Source organism: Anser cygnoides, chromosome 3 (genome assembly GCF_040182565.1).
Source record: "Anser cygnoides isolate HZ-2024a breed goose chromosome 3, Taihu_goose_T2T_genome, whole genome shotgun sequence".
Taxonomy (NCBI): Eukaryota; Metazoa; Chordata; class Aves; order Anseriformes; family Anatidae; genus Anser; species Anser cygnoides.
Window position 1 is genome coordinate 42,051,956 of NC_089875.1, and position 27,892 is coordinate 42,079,847.

The 27,892-nt window shown below is 39.9% G+C and overlaps 1 protein-coding gene across 10 annotated transcripts in view; it reads left to right on the forward strand.

Moving 5' to 3' along the window:
• NID1 (nidogen 1) overlaps positions 1-27,892 on the forward strand; it is a 61,343-nt gene that overhangs the window by 25,166 nt on the left and 8,285 nt on the right. For 8 of the 10 annotated variants that reach the window (XM_066994015.1, XM_066994013.1, XM_066994018.1 and 5 more), the window contains 8 exons: positions 2,125-2,349; positions 2,960-3,132; positions 5,117-5,243; positions 10,161-10,332; positions 12,304-12,461; positions 13,876-13,999; positions 15,118-15,230; positions 16,803-27,799. In XM_066994015.1, the coding sequence (XP_066850116.1) occupies positions 2,125-2,349; positions 2,960-3,132; positions 5,117-5,243; positions 10,161-10,332; positions 12,304-12,461; positions 13,876-13,999; positions 15,118-15,230; positions 16,803-16,924 (1,214 nt within the window). In that variant the 3' untranslated portion in view covers positions 16,925-27,799. The remainder of the gene's footprint in view (positions 1-2,124; positions 2,350-2,959; positions 3,133-5,116; positions 5,244-10,160; positions 10,333-12,303; positions 12,462-13,875; positions 14,000-15,117; positions 15,231-16,802; positions 27,800-27,892) is intronic. The other 2 variants (XM_066994014.1, XM_066994021.1) reach the window with 2 other exon arrangements.

Here is a 27,892-nt window from a genome sequence, read left to right on the forward strand (position 1 = left end):
TCATATACTCTGCCTTCTAGAAACAGGATTCTGATTTTGGAAACTAATTTGGTTGACTAATCTCTTTCCTTTGGTGGGGATAATTGCATAACCAAGGCGTTTGTGAGATTGGTTTTGATCATTCCAATATGACCACTCTTCAAAGCTTCCTTAAGTATTCCTGTATAAAGTCTGTAGATTTAAATGTGAGCATTGTTTTTGAAATTTGAGCAGGCATTGGTATTTCATGTTCCCAATAACTCCAGTATATTTTATGTGTAACAGTTGAGTCCAAGCTGGGAGTACGTACGCTCCTTTGTATACTTTATATTTGATAACTCCTTTTCATAAAATTATTATTTTTTAAAAATTAACAGACTAGATTAATCTGTTTGAGTTTCTCTAATTCTGGGAGTTGGGACAGGAAGGAAAACTGACCAGCTTCTACATTAGCTCTTGTATCCCGCTTAGGAGGAGCTAATAGTGTCTCAAAGGATGGCACGAATGCATTGCAGAACAGAAGCAGGGAGGGTCAGTTTACTAATACCCTGTATTCCTCCGTGCTTTCTCTCATGAATGATGCGTGTAATTAGATTAAAAAAAAATGTGATAAAACTATCCTACTGGAATCAACATTTCTTTTACCTGCATGGTATTTTGAGTACTATAAACAAAATTTGAGATAATGGAGTTTTTCCTTCAGTGTTTGACTTTGTAGGTTGACTCAAGGCCCTTCACCACCCACACTAAAGCTGAGGCCAAATATTTTATTTGCTTGGACTGAGCTGTTCTCCAGACATTTGTATTGCTTTAATTGTGTCCAGGTGCATGAAACTTCTCCAAAGCTTTTGCTTGCATAACTGGTTTAAATAATACTAATAAAAAAAATCCCCCCCCTTTATTTTTCGATATTTGTGCGACTGTTACACCATGATAGTCTGTAGGCACATGGGATTAGATTCTAGCTCAGCTGGGCTGGGTCTAGGCTGTCCACCAGGCAATGTAAAAAGAAGAAAGTGTAATATTCAACCTCTTCATCAGACAGACTGTGGTAAGTATTTCTAGCTGTCTGTAGAAATCACTGACAGCAGGAAGATACTCCCCGGAATTAGAAGTCTTTCCCATTGTGCAAGACTCCTTTATGAGTCTCAAGTGTAAGGTAAAAGTGACCCAGATTTCTTTGTGCAGAGAAGGAAGAATGTTATTTTTATGGCATTCTCTTAATTTCACTATGCTCTTTCATATCTGAAAGGATATGTTGATCTAGATGACATTCCCTATTGCGCAACAGAGATTTATTCTTCAGTCCAGACTGCTTTGTAAACTTGAAAACAAAAGAAATGAATCCCTTTATCTCCTGATAAACTGTAGTCTTCTTCTGTAACCTCTGTAGCAACACATAAGCGTTTGGTGTGGCCACTGTGTATCACATGTTTATCAGTATGCATAGTAGTATTCCTGTTTTCAGTATAGCCTCACTTCCATGCTTTGTCAGGCACTGGGCAAACTGTTCCTGCAGTTCCTCTTGTAAGTCTAAAATATCAAATGAGGGCTCAAACGTGATGCCAGAGCTTTAAAAAGCTATTATGCATCAGAGCAAAGAGTTGACTTGCTTCCTAGGCTCCATAGAGAACTCAGCATCTGCCTTGTGTCCTGATTTTCTCTTATGCCTCTGAAGGGAAACTCAACTTTTAGCATTACAAAAAAAAAATACTTTACCCACTGTATGGTCTGGCTAATTACTCATATTTTAAGGCCCATGGGTATTTGCCAAACAAGTAGACTTTGGGGGGTCCCAAGTCGGACAGAATGTTCTTGCTAATGTGCTTCTAGGAGAAAAACAGAAGCTGGAAAACATTGTCTGTGACCTTTCGATGTAGGAAGCTGCAGGGGAGCTCCTTGTTCTGTTTTACATTACCCAGTGAAAGATATTTGAAATGATGTGAAGTTAAGGCGAATGTGTTAAATTTACATAGGACAGACTTTCTGAAGGTGCACTGAAGGTATATGCCTTTAAAGTTTGTAACAATGTTCCTCCAGTGGTGAGAATACTCGTGTTTTAAATCGTCAGTGCATAGTAACTGTTAGTGGAACAGAGTTATTAGTTAAAACAGAAGTATTCACCAGTCTGTTTTTTTTTCACAGGAGTGGAAAAGACCAGATGTCAGCATGAGCAAGAAGTAGCTCTTGCAAGCGGGGGCGCCTTCTTCCAAAGAGAGATGAGAGTGGCTCAGTTCGTTCCTCAGTGTGATGAGCATGGCAATTACCTGCCCACTCAGTGCCATTCCAACACTGGATATTGCTGGTGTGTGGATAGGGATGGAAATGAGATTGATGGCACCAGAAGTGGCCCAGGAGTTCAACCACCATGTAAGTGGCTGAAGCACTTGTCTTTTGTGTGTCTCTCTGCTGAAGTGCACCGTCTCCAAAGACGGGGCCCCTGACATATAGCACTGACTTGGAGCAGTGCAGACTTCTGTTGTCCCAGCCCTTTGACAACTCTAGCATATGCTTTTCCTTCAGCCAGGGCATCTGGACAGCTGTGGTGTGCCACTGATTAAGAAAGATGGTTTTCTGATTTCTTTTGTGCCTTGAAACTGTGAGAGGCCTCTATAGTTTCAGCCCTCAGGGAGCTGTGGCAGCTACAAATGTGTGGTAACTGGTTGTTGTTTCAGGAAATGAAAGATGTTCCTTCTTACGTCTTCCTCACTTGAACTGCAAAATAAGATTTTGAACATTTGATGGAACAAGCAATTACAGAGTTGAACATGAAATGACCTTTTATGTCAATTGCTCCTTCTCTGTCAGCCAAGGGAAAAAAATGAGAAGCTCTCTGCATCAGATTATAGTTATTAGTGTCTACTTATAGGGCTGTTTCCTTCTAAGAAGCCTGGCTGTAATTGTATCTGCAAATAACAAGAGGCCTTGTTATGCCGTACAAGCTCATTTTTTTCCATCTGTTTCTTTCTCTATGAACAAGGTCTGAGCACAGCTGCTCCTCCTGTTGCTATTGGGCCCTCTGTTCGACCAGACACGATACCTCTGCCTCCAGGAACACACTTGCTCTTTGCCCAAAGTGGGAAAATTGAGCATGTTCCACTAGAGGGAAACAATATGAAGAAAAACGGTGCAAAAGCACTCTTGCATATTCCAGTAAGTAACCTACTATAAAATTCCACGTGTCTTGGAAGAGCTGCAGCAAAGATCAAAGTGAATGTTTGTCTTCTATGTCATTTGATAATTGAAGTTCCAAATTCAATTTTTATTCTTCATTAGAATTTCAGTAACCTGTCACTTTGTCACTGAAAATTCTTGACCTGACTACTCAGAAAAACCAAGCTATAGAAAAAAATATTTGCCTTTAAAGAATAGATCATAAGATAAAAATCTAATATTTGTGATCTTATGTGTTTCCAACAGCTCATGATATAAACACTCCTACCCTTACACTTTCATTGGCTTTCTATTCATTTCTGGCTGTGGTATAAAAATGCAGGAGACCTACAAAAGCAGTATATGGAGTTTTCCTCTTATGCCCTCAAAATTTTGTCATAAGTCTTAATCTCTTCATGTTCTCAGTCAGTTCTCAGCATTCTTGGCTACAGATATATAGATTTTTTTTCTTGCTTCCTTTTCCATGTGCAGCCCCAGTGGGTGGTAAATCCTTTTCCCACACTTCTTACTACTATCTTGAGAATCATTTTTCCTTGAAAATGAATCCCTGATGCTGAGAATGTATCTTTTCCATCACCTGTGACATGCACAAACTTTTTCCACTTCCAATTTCATCACATTCATTTATTTTGCCTGAAGCTTGGGATTTCTGTTTTCATTCTAGTATTAGTGTATTTATAAAAGATAACAGCACCAGGTAGCATGCTGGCCTAATAGATGAGATACTGACTAAATTACCCAGATTCAGTTAAGTACACAGTACCACAAACTGTGCTGTGATGCAACGGCAAAATCAAGCTTTTGTCTCTTGTCCAAAGCACTGTTGCAGCAATGCTTTAAAGAAAATACTGTGGGTAGTTAAGCTGATATAGAGAAACAATTCTGAATCCTTGTCAGCTAGTCTCATTACTTACTGGGTCTAGCTTAAATGGAGTAATTAGAACCATCATCAGGAAAGAGCTTCCAAAAGACACGATGCAACTCTTCATTAAAACTTCAGTTAAACTCTCGATTTCTGCACGCAGTATTGTCTTTGTTTTGTGCTATCTCAGTGTTGTGTATTTAGGTGACAGTGTGGAGACATTTAGACTGTTTAGTACCCTACAGCAATAATGTAGGCTCAAAAATAAGTCCATCTCTGTTCTAATGCATGTTCTTGGACCATCTTTGTAAGAAGTTGCTGATCCTTTTCATTTTCCATCCGATGAATGAGAATCTTAAGTTACAAATAAAAAAGAAATTGACTCAGTAATCCATACAAAATTAGTGTTTTACCCAGAAAATGCCATTCATTTGTTTGGAGAAAAGAGTTTCCACTCTGAACTCAAACTTAAGCCCTATCTTTTCTTGCCCAGAAAATTGCTTCCTTGTCCCTGAGCATATTTATTCCAACAGAATGATTGATTTATGGAGTATTTCATTCAACTATTTTTTATTTTAAGAACTCACTTTGCTGTAACTTTATGTCAATTAATGCTGTGTAAGTTAAGTGCTAAAACACAGCCATTGTGCATGGATTAATGAATATGCAGAACAGCAGTCAGATTTGATAAAGTCATTGTTCTGCCCTTGAAGGGAAAGGATAAGAGGGAAAAAAGCAGATGAGGAATAACAAAGTAAGATATTATCATGGATTTTCTTTAAATGGATATGCAGAAGAAATTATAGAAGTAAGACCAACAGGTCAGTATTAATATCTACAGTGCTTCATTGGAGTAAGAGAACAGTGAATGGTGACTGCTAGTTAGAAGGAACTTGCAACTAAAAGTATTATTCTAAGCTACACTATGATGACTACCCATACTGTCCTTTTTTCTGCCTGTCTTCTCCGTCTCTCACCTCTTCCCAAGAATTTTGTTTTTTCAGGCTTGAGACTTTGACCTGCTGGCAAATACTTTTGTTGTCGTTGTTGTTGTTTGTTTTGTTTAGCATAAGCTGAGCTAATTTGCTTGTTGAACAACAGGACAAAGTTATTATTGGAGTTGCTTATGATTGCATGGACAAGATGGTTTATTGGACAGACATCAGTGGCCCTTCGATCAGCAGAGCTAGCCTGCATGGTGGGGAGCCAACAACCATCATCAAAACAGGTAACAGGACTAAGTTCTTTGTCTTGCTACCTCCTAGTAATGGTATTAGAGACACGAGTTTAATAATCTATAATTCCCAGTTGTTGCCTGAGCTGTAGCATCACAAGTGAGTGCTATTTTGATAAACAATAACCAGAAAGCCTGGTTAATGTAAAATAAAAAAAAAAATCCATTTCCTGTGCAGTAGCACTTCATTGCCTTTCCACTACTGAGATAAGTGAGAAGCCTGATCTCTTTATATAAACTAATTTTAAGTCCAGAAGTGCACAAGAGCAGGCTGGAACATACGGGTAGACTAAGCTCAGATTGCTGTAAATAGAGACGTTATTCATGCTTACAATGATGCAATGCCTACAAGATGTAAATACATGAAGAAGGAAAAAGCATAAATAAACATGATGTTAACAGTTGATTTAGGGTTTTGCTGGTTTTAACACAGGGTAGTCGTGCCTTATATATCTATGAAAGCTTTTCAACAGTCAGTGGTTGTGCAAATAAAGGTGATTCAGTAAGTATAATGTAGCTGGATTTTCAAAATGCTTTTTGAAGTTCTTTGCAAAGAATAGGCTTGCTGGGAGAACTGAGGGATGGTTCTCTGCTGGACTGACAGCTTCTTATTGAATGAGTAAAAGATAGTAACAAGGGTAGCAGTAAATGGCTGGTGCCATTTGTGATTTGAAATGGAGGATGATGGGTTGTCAGCTTTCTGTTGAATGACTAGTGGACACAATCAAAACTAAAGCTGACTGAAGAGTTGCAGAAAGATCTCATATTTTGGTATGCTCATGTTGAATACTATCTGTGGGTGTCACTCTGATTTTGTTCTGGCAAGCAAGGTAGGTAATCTTTTGACTGGCTGAGATTTGGTTTTCTTTAAGCATTTTCTCTCCTTCTCTCTGCCTGTCAGCTGTCTGTTGTGCTGGGGAGTAACGGGTGAGCAGGGAGGCTGAAGAGGAGAACCCCTGCTCTCTGTTCATGGGCTTGGGGATTGAACAGCTGAAAGGTGGCTAGAAACTGTTTCAGCTGTGAGTTTCCTTGTCTCCCAGTTAAGTTGTAAAGTAAGAACCAGTAAAACTAGTCTCATTCAGTTCTCACCCTTGGACCTGCTTGAGGCTTCAAGAATTGGGCTAGAGGGTAATGTGGGGTTGGTGCTTTTAAACATTATGTCCTGTTCTTCTATTTTTTCCCCCAGGTCTCTGTTGCTCAGTGCAGTTTGTGTTTGTTTTCATTAGAAGAGTAAGTGTAAGCCTGCCCATCTACAATATGAAAACTTTTCTTAAAAAAAAAAAAAAAAAAAAAGGGTTAAGGGAAAGGACAGGTTTAGCGAACGCCCTCCCCCCCCCCCCCCCCCCAAAAAAAAAAAAAAGGGGCAAAAATAGCTAGCGGCACTTTTTGCATGCACACGTATCCTCAGGATTGTAGAACACCTGTAAAGTCAAGTCACTGGAGCAGGTGGCCCTTGCTTTTGATTTTTTTCAACTGTTGTCACTAAAGTTTAGGAAGTTGACTTAGCAAAATGATCAACCAGTTTTAAAACTTTACAATAATCTTGCTTTGGTTTTCTTTATCTGTTTAAGTATCTCTGCCTGGAGTACGTGCTTCAGAATAGCCAGTTTGCTGGGGCTCCATTCAGGCTCTCAGGGGCAGTGGAGAGGGGGGAGCAGCCGGGATCTTGCCATTGTCCTGGGAAGGGATAAGGGAGGGCTTAAAGCCATCCCTAACCGCAGTAGCAACTATGGTATTTCTGTACAACTTGATGGCTGAGGTATTTGTAGGACTTCTTTTTCATTCCAACACATTCAATCTAAAAGGGATTCTGACCCATAGTGCAAGCATGTGCTTGTATAAATACAGATTCAGTGGGGCAAGGATTTCCAAATTCCACTATTCAAGTATTTCCTCAGATTCTGCACTTTTTAAAAGTGAGGAAAATTGCTACTGCTAAAGATTTTGTATAGATTTAAATTGGTCTCTCTAATGCTAGAGTGTGTGCATGCATTAAAAGTCTTGCAGTGTGTACAGTATTTTAGGAAGATTAGTGAAGACTTTCAACTCAATTTTATTATTTTAAGTAATTCAAGGTGCTTACAATGTAATGATGCCATGTGGAAACTTCATTTTTTTGATCTGCTGCAAAAAGTATTGTGTGTGTAAAGACATCTCGTGATTTCTGTTGTCCTGTTGTCCCCGTACGATGTGTGTGGCATTCCTGAAGAGATGTTGAGCAGTGCTATGCTCTTTACTTTCTGTGTGAAATGTCAACTGGTTTGATAAGGAATCAGAACAATATAAGGCTGAATATTCAGTATTTGAGTATCTCAATGCAGTCCAAAACTGAAACTTTAAAATTACAGGAAATGGGAAAAATGCCTCACTCTCAGAAAACTCATGAGAGTCTTGTCATAAACTATTTTTTTGTTTTGTTTTGATATTTGTCTTTTTCCTCAGGAGAGCTACAGCTGCTTGCTGCGTTCTTCTGTTCATGTGTATTTTTGTGGAATGCACTTTTTTTGTTATTATTTTTTAAGTTCTTGCGATCCAAGTTGAGTTGCTTTGCAGAAACATGTTTTATTGTGATGCTCCATCCAGTTCTCATCTATTCCTGCAGCTGTATAGCCTTTGGAGGCTTTCTGAGCTCTGCAGCTGTGTAGGCAGGTCAGGAAGTAGAGCTTCCCTCTTTGTAGTGATTGCCTAAATTGTATCAGCTGTATGTGTCTGAGTCTGTCTGTTTCCCAGGGGTAGAGCCTGTGACTGTATCAGGCCTGATGACAATGTAGCAGGAACACATTTGTGCCTCTTGAAAGACTATATCTTAATTAATCTTTTCCAGCTTTTCAGCAATGAACATACATCCAAAATGATGTGTTCAGGTTAAGTTTAATCCACTCTGATGAGAGAGTAGAGGCTGTTTAGTCTGCCGTGTAACTGTTGTTCACAGCAAAATTGTATCTCTGTCTGGTGTTCTGGACCAAATGCCTTTTCTCCAGAAAGGCAGTTTGTGTTGCGATCTGTTTGTTTAATGGCTGTCAGCAAATAAACCTGAGAATTAACAGAAGGCTAGCTTGCCACATACCCTCATTCCTGTACATTCAAATGATGTGTGGATCTGCATTTGAAAAAAATCTATGACAGATGGCTGGTATGAAGGGCCACTGCCTATTCTGGGGAGTGATCACATGCAATTCTTTATTTCTTTTGGAACTGAAATCGGAATAAAATTGATTTGTACCTGTCTTTGGCTTCACTACATCCTGCACAACCTGCCTACTCTATTTCAATGAACCTTGAAGAGTGTAAGGCAGCTTTTCAACGGTGGCTGAATTAAACTTCCAAGTGCCATATATTTATTCTGCATCCTTCATGTGAGTTAGGAATTACTAATGCTAAAGCAGTAGGTCATTATCTGTTGTTTCCTGTTGCTTTTGGAACAACTAACTGTCCAAGAAAATCTGCGCACATACAGTTCTAAAACATGTTCCAAAAAGGGTTGCTGTGCAAAAACAAAGAAGTGGATCTAAATTCCGTCAGTTAGCTAACATCATTATCTCTAGTCCTTTGAGCTTGGTTATCTTTATGTATTGCATTTGCTAAACTTCATATAAAATCCAGTTCTCAGAGGAGTGCAACATCCCCCAGTACCAAAGAGGGGGCAATATTAAAAGTTTTAAAATCTATTCTAGATCCTGACTTGCTAAGGAGGGTAGAATAAGTTGTATTCTAGCCCAGCGTAACATAAGACATGAAGCATGAGTGTCTTAACAATTCAGGCTGTCTGTGCTGTAACCCTGACTGAAATACAGGTGAAATCCATGGCTTTTATAAAGGAGGTGCTCACAAGAAGGGAAACATGGGCCGGGGAAGGTTTGGGGAAAAAGCTATCAAGCTGGGAATTCCCTCACTCTGCTTTAACCCAAGTCAAACTGCTTTACTTGTTCCTGTGTAAGTGCCAAGGAAAAGCCAAAGTTCAAAGGTGTGAGGATGGGAAAGGAAGCACCAACGCTTGGAGAGTGAAGGGGACCTTGTTGGAGGTGGGAAGGAAGGTCTTTGAGAAGGCAGGAACCTACTCTAAAAGGTGTAGAGCTCTAGGTTGTAAAATGTTTCTGTTTACTGCTTATCAATGGTCTTGCTTGTTTGGTCAAACCATTTGCTTCATTAGGCCTTGCTAATGCAAATACTCTTCTTGCCCTCCTAACAGTCCTCAAGTCTTGGTATAGAGCTTGTTGTTCCCCTGCACAGGGGGCTAAGGTGTTAAACGTGACCTGTAAAACACCACAGGGTGTTGAAACCCTACTGTCCTGAAAAGGAGGCTGACTGGCAAGGCTGTGATGTTAGACAGCAGTTTCGGCTAGCTAGCACTTGGGCACCTTGGTAGTGATCAGAGGGGTGTGCAGCTCTCATGGTGTAACCTAGCTGCATTAGCTGTTTTATTAACCTAGTAAATCAACACCCAGAGAGTGCAAGAAATGAAGAACTGGGGAAGCTGCTGCCTAGCTGTTATGCTATTTTGCCATCCCTGCACCAATGAGGCACTGCAGTGCCCCAGCCGATTACAGATCAGTTGCATTTCAGGGCAACGTTCTTGAAAATCCATGTCCAGTAGTAACATAAACAAGTCATCTTTGTTGTGTTTATTGGCACTGCGTTTGCTGTCCTTCTCTGATTACAGATAGATCTTTTATTTATATATCAGACACATCTCCAAGGGCTCTTTGTGTTTATAAAAGTTCTGTGTATTTAAACTTCATAAGGCAAAATTCATATTCCTCTTCCAAATGATGCAAAGTGGCTTTTGTTGGACCACAGCCAGAAAACTGAAAGAAAACTTCTCTTTTAAGAGCTGAGAATGCTTATGAGGCCGATGTTGTATATTGGTACAAGATATAATGTCTAGGCATGATTTTTTCTGTTCTCTTGCAGACTTGGGAAGCCCTGAGGGGATAGCTGTAGATCATCTGGGTCGCAACATCTTCTGGACTGACTCCCAACTCGATAGAATAGAAGTGGCTAGGCTGGATGGGCGCCAGCGTCGCATCCTTTTTGACACTGGCCTGGTGAACCCCAGAGCAATTGTTGTGGATCCTGTGAGAGGGTACGGATGCCTTTTCAAAATATACATGCAAAGCTTGGTTTTATAGAATAGATTTATGCATTTATTTATTTAACAGCAGTGTATACTCTGTGTCCATGTATTAGGCTGTCTGTAGACAATAACAGGACTATAGTTCCTTAAAACAATGAACAAAAATGGAACAACCCACTCATGTCCTGTGTCTGAGTAGTAGGCTTGAAATAAAACTTCTAAAATGCCCGCTAGGTAATACCACAATATTTTGATGAGAGATTTGTCCAATACTTGTTTGTACCTTGCTTTCAGTACATTGTTTGCAGGATGACAAGCACTGCCCTTATCTAAAATATGTTTTTTGTAAGATTACTGGACTAAAGTACTAGATGAATCAATTTGATATTTTAATTTCCATCATGACAACCATTTTTATTGTACAGTGTTCCTTCTTTGAAAACTTGTAGAGTGTCATTATTTTCATTATGTCATCATTTTCACTTCTGTCAGTTTGAGAGGTCCTATAAGGCTTTTATTTGAAGAAGCAGATAACTTCATATTTTAAAAAGAGAGCAGTCACAGAAATAGCTAAGTGAGGTATTAGTAGGCAAGTGTAAATGTTTTCAGGCTATGGTTTCAGTCTGTAAAAATGGTACTGTATGTACTTTTATGTAGTCTTTAATCTGTTGACATTTTTTTTAACCCATGAATATTTGAAGAAATATAGGGAAAATTAGAACTACTAATGCTGGATGCCTGTTGATTAATGTCTGACCTTGCCTGCTATTTTTGTGGTGCAACTTTCTGTAACCTGGCTGCTACTGAGAAGAGAATTCAGTCAAAAAACTCAGAAGCTTAGAAGCAAAGAAACTTTCATTTCAGTCATGAATTGCTGCAAAGCTGTACTAAATGTTTGCTTAATTGATATAATAGCCATTTGAAATGCTCTTACATGACAATTAATTTATGAACAAATGTAGCATATTGCTCAGGGGGAGGTTTTGGAAGAGCATCTTCGTTCCAGATGTTTGCAAACAATGTTTGTAGCGAGAAAGAATGCATATGGCACTTAAAAATTTGAGTGACAAAAATTAAATGGAAAAGTAATAGCATTGACTTCTTGCATTCACGTAACATAAAATAAACATTTCCTATATGTCACATAATTGTGGGATGAAAACATCTGTGCATGTGCATCAAGTGACAGCAGAGTAAGGAAAAAGAAACGCACTTCATAGCGTGAGGGAAAGGGAGAGGCACAAGCATAATGAGACTGAGGGGAGACCAGTTCCATGCAGAAACCCCCTGACAGCGTAGGGCTCTGGGGTCTGGCTTCTGTCTCATAGCAGATGTTGTTAGGTAGGTTTAGGGATAAAAAAAGCAAAGGTGCTTGCATTGAGGGACCCTCTAAATTCTCAGACCCAGAAAGTATATTCAAGGAAAAAAAACCACTGCTAACCAATGACCATTAATAATAAAGTATCAGTGAATTTACGGCCTTCTCTGGGGTTCTCCTCTGACCATAGTCTGCTCTGATCACTTCCATTGCATACTACTTAGTATGCTGACAAGAAAAATGTAATTTTGAATGAATTCCACAAATGCGTGCCAAATGCTGCTGCTGTTTAACCTGAGCAGACGTGACGGCTGGTGAGGAGGAGTGTTAGGGATGTATGTTTTGACCAGTCCACAGAACTGTTGCAGTAGAGGTGGTTTTGCCTGGCATCTTGCACATAACCTAAACAATATAAAAAAAGCATTTCTCCTTGTGTGTGTGCTTGTCTTTCTTAGTTTTTAATGGGAGTATAACATTTGACATATCTTCACTATTCTTTTGTTGCTTCCATATCCAAGGGCAGTGTGGTCCTTCCTATGGATTTAACTAATCTGGGGATGATGGTGTTATTTCTGTGTTCTTACTGTTTTCCTTGATTACAACAATCCTTTGAGATCAAGATCAGTCACTGTTTTAATTTTTGCCTTTTTCTTCCTCTTAAGAAACTTGTACTGGACTGACTGGAACAGAGAAGCTCCTAAAATTGAAACCTCATACATGGATGGCACAAACAGAAGAATACTCGTTAAGGATGATCTGGGATTACCAAATGGGCTGACATTTGATCCTTATTCCTCAATGCTGTGTTGGGTAGATGCAGGTAAATAGGTGTTGAAATCTATCTTCATAATAGTAGTATAATAATTGTCCAATCAAAAAAAGGGTGAAAGGGTGCCCAGCCAATTAATACTTATAGCTCTTTGGGCTATGTCTTAGACTTCATACCTTGCTTTTTGGCTTTAATAATCTCACTGTACTTGTTCCTATGACCACTGTTGAGTTCACATGAGAGACTGTAAGGTGAAAGACTTTAATTCTGACCAGAAGATTTTCCAGGGATGCAGCAGGTTTATATCTGTGTGTCTTGCATGTGGCTTTATGTTTAGATAGTATTTAGGCCTTTGGGGAAGTTTTGTTTTCATAGATAATAGTTTAAGACCAGAAAAGAACACTGATCTGTCTAATCTACAGAACATCACCTTGGCATTATTGTTCTAAGCCCTGTAACCTGTTGTAAGGTAAAGCCTGGCTTATATTTGACTGAAGCAACCCTTGAAAAAGCAATTCATACTGTATTTAGAGATCAAGAGATGAAATTCTGTCATTGACACATTGCTGGTTTCCTGCCAGTGTCTTACCCGTTCAAAAAAAAAAAAAAAAGCATGCTTTTAATCCTCATTTCAACTGTTCTTTTTTGCCATCCTGCTGTCTTTCCCACTGTAGATTCTGCCAGAGATCTCTTCCTATGGATGTCCTTTTATACTTCAAGTCACCTTTCAAGTTACTGATAAATTAAAAAGATCAAGCTCTCTCTTTCACTGTAAGAGAATTTCTCCAGCCTTCATATGTTTCTCCTTGTGCTGTCTTTCTTTTTTCCTCTTCTTCTTTTGTTCTCAGATTAGTCTCTCATCCCTTTTTCTCTTAATTTTGAAACCCACTACTTAAGAAAAATCTATGGGTGTTTACCTTCTCTAGCCTGTTTCCGAGGTGTGTAGTAGACTTAGAGCTAGACCTTTTAACACCCTTTTTGCATTGATAAGTTGGGTGTTCCTCCTGCGGTATTGTCTTCATGGCCCAACCTATCAAGCTTTTTGGGAACGTGTTTACCAAACTCAACTTGAAAAATGCCTTCCAGAGGAGGTGGAAATTGGCTAGTGGCTGAAGGATCCCTCCAGAATGGAGGAGACTTTCTGTCAGCTTCTACCCCAGCCTGAGGATGCTGGTTTCTGTACCAAGAGTTTCAACATGTGAGCAAAGTCACAGCTGTACTGGATGTTTGTGTTCCAGTAAGTTAGGTGCTGTGCTAATTACATTAGCACTAGAGTACTTTGCCATCCAGTCTTTGGCACGTGTGGCAATTTGGCATGGGAAGGGCTTTGTCTAAGCAGCAGACTGAAAGACTTCCAGGAAGTTTTATTCTGTTTATGCTTGCATGCTTACACTTACCCTTTATACCCCTTGAGAGCCCTCTTGGTCTTGTTTTTGAATAAACTGAATTGTTTCACTACATGCAGGTACAAAGAAACTGGAATGCATGAACCCTAATCAGTTTGGTCGACGAAAGATTGTTGAAGGAATTCAGTATCCTTTTAGTGTTACAAGCTATGGGAAGAATTTATACTACACAGACTGGCGCAGGTATGTTATCTGCTAAAGGAATTATGGAATGCTTTATTCTGTTTTCCTGTCTCATAGGAACTGAAGTATTTGCTGCATTTCTCATGTGTGACCTCTCACACATTTCTTTTTTTCTTTTTTTTCTCCTGGCAATAGCTGTTGCAGGGCGGAGTGAATCTGCAGAGTTGATGTATTGATGTTGCCAGTTAACCGAGTTTTCTTTTTTTTCAGCATATTGGTTTGTCCTCTAAGAAAATGCTTTTAGCACTGAACACTTTTGGGAAAGGAGTGGGAGTTAACATGTTTTCCTTATGGCTGTACTTGCTGCATTGTAGAGGACAGAAATTAGTCACTCAAGGCCTTCCATGCTCAATGTTATCTGACTGTTCAACCAGAAATAAGAAGACACTTGTACTGTCTTGGTGGCGCTCTTTGTTGCAAGTGAACTAAAACATTGAAAAATGATTGAGACTTTAGAGTTTATATATTTAAAATATGTGTGCTGGATGTTTTTCTGGAAATACATAGTATTTTCTTTTGAGGTAAATGGTTATGTGGGCTTATGTTCAAATTTGTATACAACTGATTCCATCAATTGCAGCAAGAAGAGCTATTAATGAGCATGATTATTTCTAAGCTAGAACCTAATAGCTGGGAAATGCTATTCTGGGTACTTAAGAAACTGTGTTGCAGTTGTGTCGTCTTGAGTGCTCTCTTGTTTCTAGGGAAAAAAAATTACTTATGACCAGCTGTATTCCTTTCAGATAAAATGCTTCATCTGAAACACAACATTGTCCATAATCATTATGTGTAGTATCTATGTAGTCTATGTCACAGAACATTTTGGAGGGGCAGGATATGCAATGTGTCAAAACTACTACCAGAAGTGTTCCTGTAGAGGGACATCTCCTGTGTTGGAAGTACCTCCAATAAGAGTAAGCTCCTTTTGCTGCCTAGCGTGAGGGCTGTGATATACTTGAGTTGTCCATGAAAGCTGAGGTCTTGGTGGATTTTTTTTCTGGCATCACTTCCTATTAGTCAAAATAAAGCACTTCCAGATCTCTTTCTTTTTTTTTTTTTTTTTTGATTTGTTTTGTTTTTCCCTGTACTTACACATCACTTTCTCTTGTATGTGGCAGGGATGCTGTTGTAGCAGTAGATCGCATGGTTTCGATAGAAAATGATAACTTCCAGCCTCACAAGCGCTCCCGTCTCTATGGAATCACTACAGCCTTTGCTCAGTGCCCAGGAGGTAATCCTCATTTTTTTTCCAGATGCGCAACACCTTAGCCTGTAAATGAGCTTAGTAGCAGCTCCCACTGAAAGGCTTCCAACTGATATAGATGGTTATTTAAATCTAGTTATTGCTTAGATTTGTGTCTTTGAATTACTAAAAATCACATATGTATGTGTTGTTTTTATAGAAGCAGTTATTGTGGTTGCCATATCAAACCAGAACAGGGAGAGAAGGGGCCTGTTCTTTCCTTTATGGAAGGACAGGTGTATGATCAAGATGAAAATCTGACATGGCAAAAGCTGCTGTCTTGTCATCATCTAAATCGAATACTATATTTGTAGTTAGAGCTTATTTACTTTTTTAAAAAAACTTTGAACTATAGAACATAAACTTTGAACTATAGAAATATCATGGTCTTTCGTCCTTGATTGGTGATTTTAAAATGAGAATGTTCAGAAAACAGCAGGTGGTAGAGTGGGTGGACTGGTCTTTCTGTTCTGTTGAATGTTAAGTTTTTCAGCTACTTTATTGAAAAAACCCTTGTGAAGCTGGGAAGAGAGGAAGTTGATAACCTTGAAATAACCATTTGTTCTTCGGGAAGCAATACCACAGTTCAGTTATGTTCTTCTTATCAAATCACAGTTAGGAGATGAGTTCACTCTTTTGTTATTACGATGTGGCTAGAATTACAGGAGTTGTGGTATTTTAACTTCAGGCCTAAAAAAAATCTTAAGATAGTTTCCACTCAAATTACTCAACATGTATAGTAAAAATATAACTTAATCGCATACATGGCTTAGAGCATTAAAAAAATGCATATGAATATCGTAACTAAGAAACCAGTTATTTTATTAGTACTAGTTAATATCATTAATCATTTGGTTGACTAGTTAATTATTAACTAGTGGTTAACTATTAACAAGTTAATAGTTCCACAGTGATAGGCACTGTATAGCAAAATAACACTGTGTGCACTAACTAAACGCGTATAAAGTTAGTAACCTTGGCATCATTTCTGTCTCATCATAGGTCGATTTCAAGTGTTTTTCCTCCTTCTCTGACTGATACCTTTGCCCTCAAAACCCACTGCTTGTAGATCTCTTTCGTTTTACCCTCAACATTAATGCATTCCTCCCCATACCCCCAATATTATTTTGTTTTCACGAATCATTCCTCAATGTTTTTGTAATGGGTGCTCTCCAGGAATGACATCCTGTAGCCTTGTAGATTTGGTCCTCATATGTTGCGTTTCCCCTGTTTCCTCACTCACCCTCTCTTCATTCTAATGTGTGTGACCGCTCGGCCAATTTATGAAGTACATTTCAGAAACAGATTATTTTTTTCCATGTTGCCTCTCCTGCTCTGTCCTTATATCTGGACCTTACTTTGAGGGGAATATCTGAAGCTAACACAGGGGATATGATGAATTCCATCTCCCCAAAGCATAGTTTTGTTTCACTCTGTCTCGTTCTGACTTTGTTTCTCCAGTGCAGTCACAAAATCTACGCTTTTTCTGTACACGTGTTTTGGATTTTTTGTGGGTTTGTTTTTGCTGTTCTTCAACATTTTACATCTCTTCTCTTTCAGGACACAATTACTGCTCAGTGAATAATGGTGGTTGTACTCACCTCTGCCTGGCTACCCCAGGAGGCCGTACTTGCCGCTGCCCTGACAACACAGTTGGAGTGGATTGTATAGAAAGAAACTGAGCATTAAAACAAGCTTTCCAGTGGCAGGCACTTTTTGGAAATGTGATGTAAACAATTCACTTCTATAAATACAATCAGGCCCTAAAGATAAATGCTGCGTGCTGCTGACAGCAAGCAACAATGCATGTATGCAGACACACACAGGCAATGACTGTTTTGTAGCAGTTAGGCAAGACAGAGCTAGCCAGCTTGGGTCCAACTGTACCTTATTCCCTGTAATACTACCTTCGTGCTTTTAAATTTAAACGTAGAGGCCTTAGTTGCACCTGTGCTAGGCTAGGAGGAAGTGTGTCCTGACAAAATTAAAGTACTGAATATAGAATGGAGTAAAGGACGGTGGGATTCTGAGACTGGGTTCTACCTCGAAGCATGCAGCATTTATCTGCACAGTGGTATGGTGTGCTTAGCCCTTCACATGTGTGATCACATACGTGACTGGGCTGTATCTTTAGCAGAGAAGCAGCCAGAGGTTCCCAAGGATGAATAGATGTGGGTGGGAACGCCCAGTAATATCATAGATATAATGCCTAACTCCATTCATTCCCACTACTAGTCTTCACACTTTCAAAACTTGAATCTAAATTTTTGATTCTTGTGTTGCAGAAATACTTTATCCACATGCTGTAAGGATAGTTCTCACTAACCTCGTGATCCCTTTCTACAGCATGTGATTCTTGATTGATAGTCAGCACTGCTTAGTGGATGTATTTGAAGTTTTTGCTGGATTTTGAGAGATTTATTTTAATTCTGTCTGATGTGGATTCTGGAGTAGTTTCCTAAAATCCACTAAACAAACTTTAGACATAGATCTCAATTGCTGATAGTTCATCAAAGAATGGATGTTGATTCATTTGGAGGTGTTTGGTTTTTTTTTAAAGAGAGAAAGTCATATTTGTTTCCTGAGAAGTTTAAAAATAATATTTCTATGTTTGATTCTATAAGCTTGAGAATGATCTTAGAACTTCGTCATAGCTATCTTTCTTCTTAAGCTAGCCACATCATGCCTTGTCATAGGTGACGAGAAACATGAGAGTTAAAAATCTCATTTCCAGAAAGGTCAGCTGTGTCTTGGTGCTTAAAAGACAAAAGGTGGTGATGCCCCATTTGTGTGCCAGTGTTCAGTAACAGCAAAAAGGTATGTTGAAAGTCTAAGCAAAATTGTAGCATGTTTTCAACATCACAAATGAGTTTGGAGATGGGAGGCAAAATCAAAATTCATATTCTTAATGTCAAAGTAGTAGTACAAAGCCAAGAGTGAAGTTTATCTTCTACATTTTGTGTTGGGAAGGAAGCTTATGTGCAAGCCTACTTCTGTCAACACACATTTCACAGTAATGTGATCTGAGCAGTAAGCTGTTAACACCCCTGTTTCCCTATTCCCTCTTCAGACACTACAGTAAGGCTTCCTAGAGAGCCAATTAAGCTTCATACAGAGCCACAGTCTTAACTGTGGCATCTTCTTCTCTAATTGTATATTTATCATAAAAATAGCAATGTAAACATTTTAAAGATTTTTTGTATAACTTTTTATAACTTTTAAATCATTTTACTCATACACTTAATCAGGAATGTCTTACTGTAAATATCAAAGATGTGTTGAAATGAAGGTGCTTGATAATTCTTTCTCCAGAATTGTTCACATATCTGGTGAAATATTAAAGTTTACACTCTGTACAGATATCTACAGTACAGTCAATAAAAATGTTGTTTTTTTTTTAATTTTCTGTTAAAAAAAAAAAAGTCCTACCTGCAGAAGGAATATGGTACGTGGTGTCTCAAATCTCTTTTCCTATAGATTTCTGGGTTTTAACTAACTCTCATATCTGTTGATGATGCAACCGTATAGGGGAGAAAGTGCTGTTGGAGATTTTGTATTTTAAAGCCCGTAGGATACTTTTATGTAAAACAAATGGGAGAGCACTAAAAGAACATAAAATTTCCTCTGTTCTGTGACTTGGATGACACAGACTTTTTACTGGTTGTTAACTTGTGTTCAACTTTGTTGGGTAAACATAATTCAGTTACACCGTATGTCAGTCTTCTGCACTGGTGGAAATACAGGGCAGGGAGTAGAGGAAGTGAGGGCCAGAATTTATCCCTCTCTTCAAATGTGCCCTGGGTGCAGAGTTTGAGAATGATGGGGGTGCTTTGTTGCTGCAGGCTGTGTGTGTGTGTGTGGCTACGGGTGTGCTGTGCCTGCAAGGCAAGGAGGAAGCTAAGCAATGGGGCCTGTTGGAGGTGGCGATGCTGAGGTTTAACTCTTACACTTTTACTGCTACAGTACGTCAGGGCCAGGGTCAGGTCTGGATGCAGTGATGAGCACCAGTGATTGCCAGGCAAATCCGTAATGATGAGGCAGGCCTGCGGTCAAGCTGGTGAGTTGGTCTGGTGGCCAGGGTCTGGATCAATAGCGTGCATGGCTGTGGCACAGCTCAGGCGAGGCTCAGGGTGAGAGCCTCAGCTAAAGAGCAGCCTTCAAGGGAAGGAGGTTGCCCTCAGTGAGGCCTCCCAGCAGAGCTGTTTGAGGACAAGCCTCTGCTGGGGTTGCTTTGCGTTTTCTTCGTACATCCTGTCAGCCAGCTGGCCTTGTGCAAGCAGCTGAGCTGCTAGTGGTGGGAGTGTGCTCTGGGTCATGACACTGACGTTTCTTTATTCCTATAAATTCTTGCTTTCTCACTGAATCTTGCTAAATCTTTGGCCTCTAAAGTATTCTGTGGTATTGAGTTCCTCATTTTAGTCACGGTGCGGGGAGGAATCAGCCTTTGAGATTTGCTATTGGCCATTCCAGGGGATCTGTCTTGTGTCTATCATATTTTTTTTAGTTAAATGTTCACAAGTGTTTTGAATGGGACATAGCAGATGTGATTTTTGTTTCCTCTCTCTAAGCACAGACAGTTAATGGCATCTTTTTATAACACAGGGCTTTCTCATGCTGACCCAGATCTAATTCACTTACCCAGTTCCTGTCCTGATTGCTGCTTATTAGTGTCTGACCGTTGTAGTCTTGCTCAGGCACAAGTATATTTCAGTTATGTTTCACACTGTGCTTTGGGTTAAAAAGGTATTGGAAAATGGGATTTCTTTAATTATTAAAAATAAGTTGTTATTAAAAGCTGGGATTGGTAATCGTGTCAGTCTTGCTGTCGTGTTTGAGGAAATGATTAAATGTAATTACAGTTCACCCTTCTTTTTGCTACAAAAAAAAAAGGAGATTCACAAGTTTTCCTGGGAAGGAGAACAACTCCTTCGATGGTTAAATGAAAAACAAAATACTTGAGACTTTTGCAGAGGTAAGTTCAATGTTTTTTGAAATTCTTCCGTTTAGATCTTCCATCACACGTAAGATATTAAACGGTAACACCGTTATTAATGTTTAGCAATGATGTAAAAAGTTGCAAGCTGAAAGTAGTATCGACTCCCTGATGAATTGACGGGATGGTTCAGCCACCTTTGCATCTGAAGGGTGTTTGAAAAGTCTACTTTACTCACCTATTAACTTCTAAAGAACTTTTTCCTCATGGTTAAAGTCCAGTGTGGCTTGCTGAAACCCAGCATCCTGTCCAGTATTGTTCCAAGCTGGCAAACAGCTTACTGTGCAGTTCTCCAGTTGCACAATTTTGTCACAACATATTAGATTTTTAACTTGCAGGCATATAATGAAGAACGACAAATGATTAGTAGGGAATAAGGGCCCCTCGATGACAGTGTCACAGTGCATCAGTTTAACCTATGGTTAAGTGGAAACCATTTCTTGTGTAGGATTTCACAGTGTATTGCTTGGAGATCTTGCTGAAGGAAAAAAAAAAAAGGGTTGTGAAACGCATATGGTTATAGAGAATACAGTTGTGAGACACCCCCTGCTTGGTCTGTCTGTAAGTACTGAATATTATGTCCAGTATGCAAGTCCCCAGCTGGGGATCTGACAGCAGTTTGTTCATTAAAAAACTGAGTCACCTTCTTTATTTAAATTCTGCTGCATATGAAATCTGTCCTTTATCCAATAAATAAGTTTAGGATAGTCTGTCATTAAAATAGGGGAAAGATTTGAATATTTTTTCCTACAAATATAAATACTGAAGACTCTGGAGCTTTGCTTAACTAACATGATGCTCAGCTGCCAGTGCAGCGAGTGGGCTTCCCTGCTGCTTTGTGGCAAAGCAGGAGGAGCTGCAGTAACATTTGATGCTCTTTTTTTGGGTGAAAAATTCTGGAGCTGACAAATGGGGGAAAGCTGCTAGTCTCGCAATTAGCCCAAATGGTGTATTTCAGCCTTTGGCTTCTTTGTTTTAAGCATGCACCAAAGCCAATTCAGTTTGTGGTCCCTTTGCTCTGGGCAGGCAGTGTTTCCTACACAGCGGGGCGTCTGGAACACACACGGGGCACACAGGGTAGTTGTGTAATGCAGGGCCTGCGACATGAGAGAAGCGCTGCCTGCTGCACAGATGTTGGCGGGGCGTGCCTTGTGGCAGCTGCGGGTCTGACCCAGGAACTTGTGCAGCAGTGCTGGGGATGGCAATGGAAATCCTCCCAGGAGCTGAGTGTAGGGTTATGGAGAAAGCACAATTGTGGTGAAAGGCAACTGAAGGAGAGACGGATTTTGAGGCAGTGGATGGTGATGTGTGGGAAGTTTGGGAGGTGGGAGGAGCAGTTAGCATGAAGGTTTTAATGCCTTTGTGGTCAGTACACTGCAGGGGGTAGGGCAAGGGAGATGAAGCCACAGAATCACTGAGTTACAGTAGATTTTAGAAACCTTTCAAGTCTCTTTTCCCCCTAGTACCAGAATTTCCCAGTGACCACAGCACTCTCTTGGGGCATTGCAGGCTAAACTGTGAGATCCCACATCCAATTCTGCTTGAACATGAAACTCAAGAGCACAAGGCTTTGTTCTTCTCGCCTCTCTTCCCTGCTTTATGCAGAGGAGAAACCTGAGCAGACGGCAGAAAAGAGCCACAGCTACAAAGCACTGGTCTGTCCCCAGGCTTCAGGGACACCTCCCACCAGTCCAGGTTGCCCAAAGCCCCATCCAGCCTCACCTTGAACACTTCCAGGGATGGGGCATCCACTTCTCTGGGCAACCTGTAAGCCTGCAACCTGACGATACATTTGTAAGCATGAGATTGTTTCTCTAGCAGTGTATTAGAGGCTGTTTTAGTGGTTGTTAACCATTGAGTAGATGTATTTCATGTATTTTTTAAGTGATTGCACTTTAATTGTGTATCTGAGAGGCCTGTTGTCCTTTTCTCCATAGTCTCCAAAGTCTTGGCGTTTGAATGGCAAACCACAGCTTTTTTTTTTTTTTCTTGGAAACAAAATAGCTTTCTAGGTTCTTGGCTTCCAAATGGCAGTGCAGCCATGTCACTGACTTCTTCAAAACAATGAGAGATTGATGTGCTGCAGTCGGTGTCTGTGTTAACCTAGAAGCCTTGTAACTCAGTTTTCACAGTGACATGCCGCATAGGCATTTTTAGCTGAGCTTAACCTGAAGAACCAATGATCTTTGCATTTGTTTCAGTCTAAGTCCTGACTTATCTCCAAGCACCCAACTGATAAGGGTGAAGTCTGGTATGGCCTCTGTAGCAGTTAAATAAAATGCATTTGGTCCTGGGCTAAAGGTTTGGCGTGATGTATCTTTTCCAGGTAGACACATCTGTGCTCTGCCATGGCAGGAGCAACTTCCAGCAGCGTCAGAGGGCCGTGCTTTACTCCAGTTGTCTGTGACTTACACTCCTCTGTCGGATAGATTTTACTGCTAATTCTGTGGATGTAGGAGTCTGGACTTGGCCAGGAAAGATGTTTTGAATGTTAACCATAGATTAAGACAAAGAGGAGGAAATTGTTTCTCTCAGGGGAAGTGCTGCCAGAGATTGATGTGCTCCCTGTGAAATCTCAGTCCCCCCTGGGTGTTCCCTGGGATCCAAACTTTGTGAATACAAGTTGGCAGTACTTACATTTGCCCGACCAGGTCTTACTTTGTCTGCTGGATTGTCATCTCTTGGCGGCAGCCATTAGAGTCTGAAAACGTATGTAAATTACACATTTGTCCTGGTACAGTATTTTACTACTAGTGAAGCAAGAAGCTTTAGGCTCATTTGTTCTCTGGTGCTCTGAGAACTCTATGCTCTTACAGTTACGCAATTTGTACTTTTCATTTTCAGCTTGATTTTTACTTGAATGAAGAATTGCAGAGGGAAGAGCAGCATGTTCTAGTATAAAAAACTCCTTAAGACATTGCCTAATGAACAACAAATGTAAAACAGCTAGGGAACACATTAAAAATTTATTCAAAGATTTTATAAGGAACAATGTTTTCTCCGAAAGCCTCAGATCTTTTACACATGACCCTTAATAACCTTGACTCTAGAAATCAAATAAAAAGACTTAACACACAGTATAATTTTTCGCCCAAAATTTAGCTTAAGTGTATTTAGACTGGAAGGAACCTCTGCAGTGTGTCAAGTCCAAAGCCCTGCTCAAGGCCAGACCAACTTCCATGCAGGAGCAGATTACTCATGATCTTGTCTGATCAACTTCTGAAATCTCTGAAGACAGAGGTGCTGCCTTCTCTTTGGGCAGCATCTCAGTACTGACCCATTTCAGTGCTGAAGTCCTGAAGCCCAGCGTTTCCTCGTAAGATTGATGGTGCAAGAAGGACCTTCATCTAGCAGATTTATATTACATTGAAATGAAGTTAGGATTGGTGCTGTCACAGGAAAGGGAGCCTTGTGAAACATTTAAATTAAAGATTCTGACACTTTGAAGACTGACAAGGTATAATACAAACATAATGATTAATATAGCAATCTAAAATACAGTACTGAATGTGGAAATAAATGGTCATGTGTAGTGGAAGGCTGTGTGAGAGATAGGGTCTCATTTTCTGTATCTGCCTGGATTTCAGATTGTCCATTGGTTCCGTTCTGAGTTGGTCCTGGTCCCACGTGCTGGTGAGATGCTTAAGACAGTCAGTACAGTTACAGGATATCATTCAGGAGCAAATTACAGCTGAATGCAATATGCCTTCAGGCAGCTCACCAAATTTAATCCTTGATATCAAGGTATGTCATCAAGTAGGGTAATACAAACAATGTATAAAAATTTAAGTACTCTATGATATCATTAGTTAAACTGTGCAGTTCAGTGGTTATTTATCATCCTCAGGTTAGCCACAGTGTTGTATATGGATTAGGTATCATTTTGTTAATACAAAATTGCCTAGTATCATTTAATTTACAGTACTTTCTGATTCAGCATGTCTGGTGGCCAGGTAAAATTACTGATTCTGAAGTGAAAGCCTTCAAGTAGAGTTTCTTTAAGTGCTTGTCCGTCCTCACGGTTTGAGAGGCTTCCCAGTGTTGAGCAAGAGAAAATCATTTGTTCTTTGTATCTTGGGACTGGTGTGCTGACTGGAACTCCAAGATGCATCCAGCTGCAGCTGCATCAAATGAAAAAGAGACCGGGCATCAGAGCACGTTTTTTTGGCTCTTTGTAATTGCCTGGGTCCTGCAGCCCTGTTAGTTTGCTGGGTAGTCTCCTTACAACTCACTTGGGTCTAATTCTAGTCTTTTATATCAAAACAAACAAGTAAAATCAAGGTAGTTCTGCAGAAAATGTGAACTACTTCAAATTACGCTGTTTGCCAAGCAAGGCAGAACACAGCTTTTGGATGTTTTAGAGTACGCTCAACAGTTTTAAACCCAAGGTCTGTAGGAGAACGACTGCATGTAATCTGACCGACATCCCTCGTGGTGGGCACACTGGTTTGTAATGCTCTTACAGGGTAAGGCTAATTTCTGCTTGTCTGTGCAGGGATCACTTTGAGAAGACATGAAAGAGTGCTCTTTTAAATTGCAGTCAAGCTGCCCTGAAGTCATGGGTTTCATCTCCGACTTGAGCTTCCCTTACAAGCAACATGGGTAGCTCTAATCACCTGTCCTTATCTCTCACTAGAGCTAATCAAAAGGTCTCAAGCTAGTTCTTGGTTTTGTTCAGCTATAAATCACTCCTTTCCCTGCTGTGACACTGAAGTAATTTGTTGTTGTTTTCTTGTGTTGGAACCATGCATGCTTTTGGAGACTTGCCATGCAAATAGCACAACTCAGCTGGAGTCACATTTTCTAGCCATTTTACTGCAGATTTCTATACAGATCAGCTGTGATGCCCTTTTTCCATTGCTCCTTCCTCATTTTCCTTGCGGGCTTTGTTTATATTCTTGCTAAATAAGGACTTTGAAGTGCCTTAACTCAGCTCATAAAGAGTTACTGTGCCCTCGTTGGCTTGGTAGTGAACGACTGAGGCCCCCTGGTGCCTGCTGTGTTAGCAGCTGAGGGCAGAGTGAAGCATTGCATATTTTCCAGGCTTGTCCTCATGTTTAATTATATGGGTAAAAGAGAAGTAAAGCAGAAGGAGAAAATGCTTCTTCCTAGTGCACACTGGTGCCTGGATCCTACCTCTTTGAATAATTGAATTTTATAGTTTTATTTATTTATAGTGTTATTTGACTGTTTTTCTTCAATGCTCTCTTACTGTCTTTGTCCTGCATTTGTCCTCACATAATAATAGCTTTACTGTAGCTCTCAAATGAGAGATACAAGACCACATATAAAGCTGCCCAACACACAGGAAGGGTTTCATTTTTTTTCCACACCAGCTTTCTTAGTCCTTATTGCTTGCTTGGTTGAACAGTGGTGATGGTGTTTGCTCCCTGAATTGCTCCTTTCCATTTCCCCCTTACTTTTAAAAAGGACATTTTACATTTCTTCAGCCTTGGCTAGCCTTTTTTTATTTGCATTTACGGGCTGTGTAGTTCATTGCTTCTGTTTATGCAAGAATCCACATCAAAGACTTCATCTTTCCCAGTTTAGAAGATCATACAGAGATCAAAAATAAGACTTGAAAAGCCAAATCTCCCGGGAAAGAGGCTTACCCCAAATATCAGCAAAAGCTGTAAGAGCGAGCATTCAGCAGTCTTGGATGTTGGTTTTTGATTCGTGCAGGTGTGGTGATGTAACTGGACACCAGCTAGCGGCACAAGGTCAAAAATAATCTGATTACAGCCATATGTTGATCCACTCTTTGAAGTTTATTCAAGTGTTTATGGTGAGCAAAATGTTGAGTCTTCTTGCTGAGGATCTTTTGTGATCAAAACGAAAATGTATTACTTGTAATGATTCACAAATTCAGGAAATTAGAAGTCAGCTTCTTGCCAAATCATCTGTCAGTAGTGTGCTACCATTCCCAGTGCATTTATCATTTGAAATGGTTTTCCAATGCATACCACCGATTGGTATCTTGTTTAGGAGTAGTTTTCATTGTAAAATTCAGTAATGTATTTGAAATCAGTTACTTCGTAGCTCAATGTGTGTGTATGTGGGGTGGTGGTTTTGTTTTGTGTTTTATTTGCTTTGTTGTTTTTTTCTGCTCTGATTTAAAAGCATGGTCTCTTTCAGTGCTTAAGAATGAAATGGCAAGGAAAGTTTGTCTTAATATTTGCAACACAGGCATTCCCTAATATTTTCTTAAAACCCCAAATATTCAGCTGTTCTGGAGAGCGCAGTGTCTAAAAAGGCAGAAGATAGTTCAGTGTTTGTTTTGGTTGTTTTTTATACAATCAAAAAGTTGTTAAGCCATTTGATACCATTTCCCCCTTTTTTGCAAATAAGGTATTACTTTTTTTGACTTTTTGCTAGTGCACTGCAAGCAGGATGCTAACAGATTCATTTTGTGTTGGCTATACAGCTTGACTGATAACTAGTGGAGGCTCTTGGCTGATAGTATGGCGTCCTTGTATTGCTTTCTTCCCAGTAGAATAAAGGTGAACTTAATAATTAAGAACAAATCTCAAGCTTAATTATGTGGAGTTGTTATATATTGTTAGTAGGCACTAAAACTGAGAGCAGTGATATGTCCTTTCTTTTCCTGAAGTCTGCAAGGACTTTTAGACAAGAATAAATAATTGTCAGAAGAAGGTAAAACTGAACAGAAGAAAACTTGAAATTCATGACCCTCTTCTCTAAAACCCGTATTTCTTTCAAACACAGGAAGGTGATAAGGATTTTGCATCTTGCTCCCTGGAGCTGTTTTCTCAACACCCATAGATCACCACCTGTTATCAGTGTATTTCAATTCCTTGCTGCATCTTACGACAAACATTCACTTCAAGACATTCACATTCAAGACAAGGTTGCTGTTTAGAAGCCCAAAGATCTTAAACTGGCATCTAATATCAGTGCTGCTGACAATAAAAAAGATCTGTCTGATAAAAAACAGACCAGCTGCTAGTGTACATCATCCAAATGTGAAAGTGGCATTCAGGAAGTGTGAATTCCAGTGCAATGCACTAACTTCAGAGACAGGCTGAAATCCAACACTTGACAGCTGGATCTCATTCTCCTTTATGAAAAGACCCTTATACTTAGCTTTAGGCTATGCACAGAAAGCTCGGCATGAATCTCTGCCTCAACGTGTGTTTTAACAGGCAGGCTGTACACAAAATGTGTAAAGAGATGATGAGGGGTCTCGCCCCAAAAGTCATATATCAGAAAACCCAGTAGATAGTCCTTGCCTTTTCCAGTAGCTCTAATGAACCACATGAAAAGTTGGGATCCATGTAACTCCTGGAGCAAACTTGAAATCTTTATTAAGTATCATAGCTTACACCCATCTTTACTCAAAGCACCTTAAAATACAGCCTCTGGGAACAGCTCGGGGGGAAGTAAACAGAAACAGGTAAAAAAAATATGTCCAGGAATCTCAGTTTACCTCTGTTATTGGGCTGCAGCTACCAGGATGCATTCGGGAAGGACCTGGTTTTGAAGAGGAGCTCAGCAGTACACCAGTGGTGGATTTAGTGGCTTGCAAGAGGAAGGTTTTTCTCGGGTAACATGGGAGGCCGTGTGAAAGCTCTGGAAGAGAAATAAAGAATTGGCCTCTTGCTAGGGCAGAACTAGGCTGTGAAAGTTTTTTTGGAAG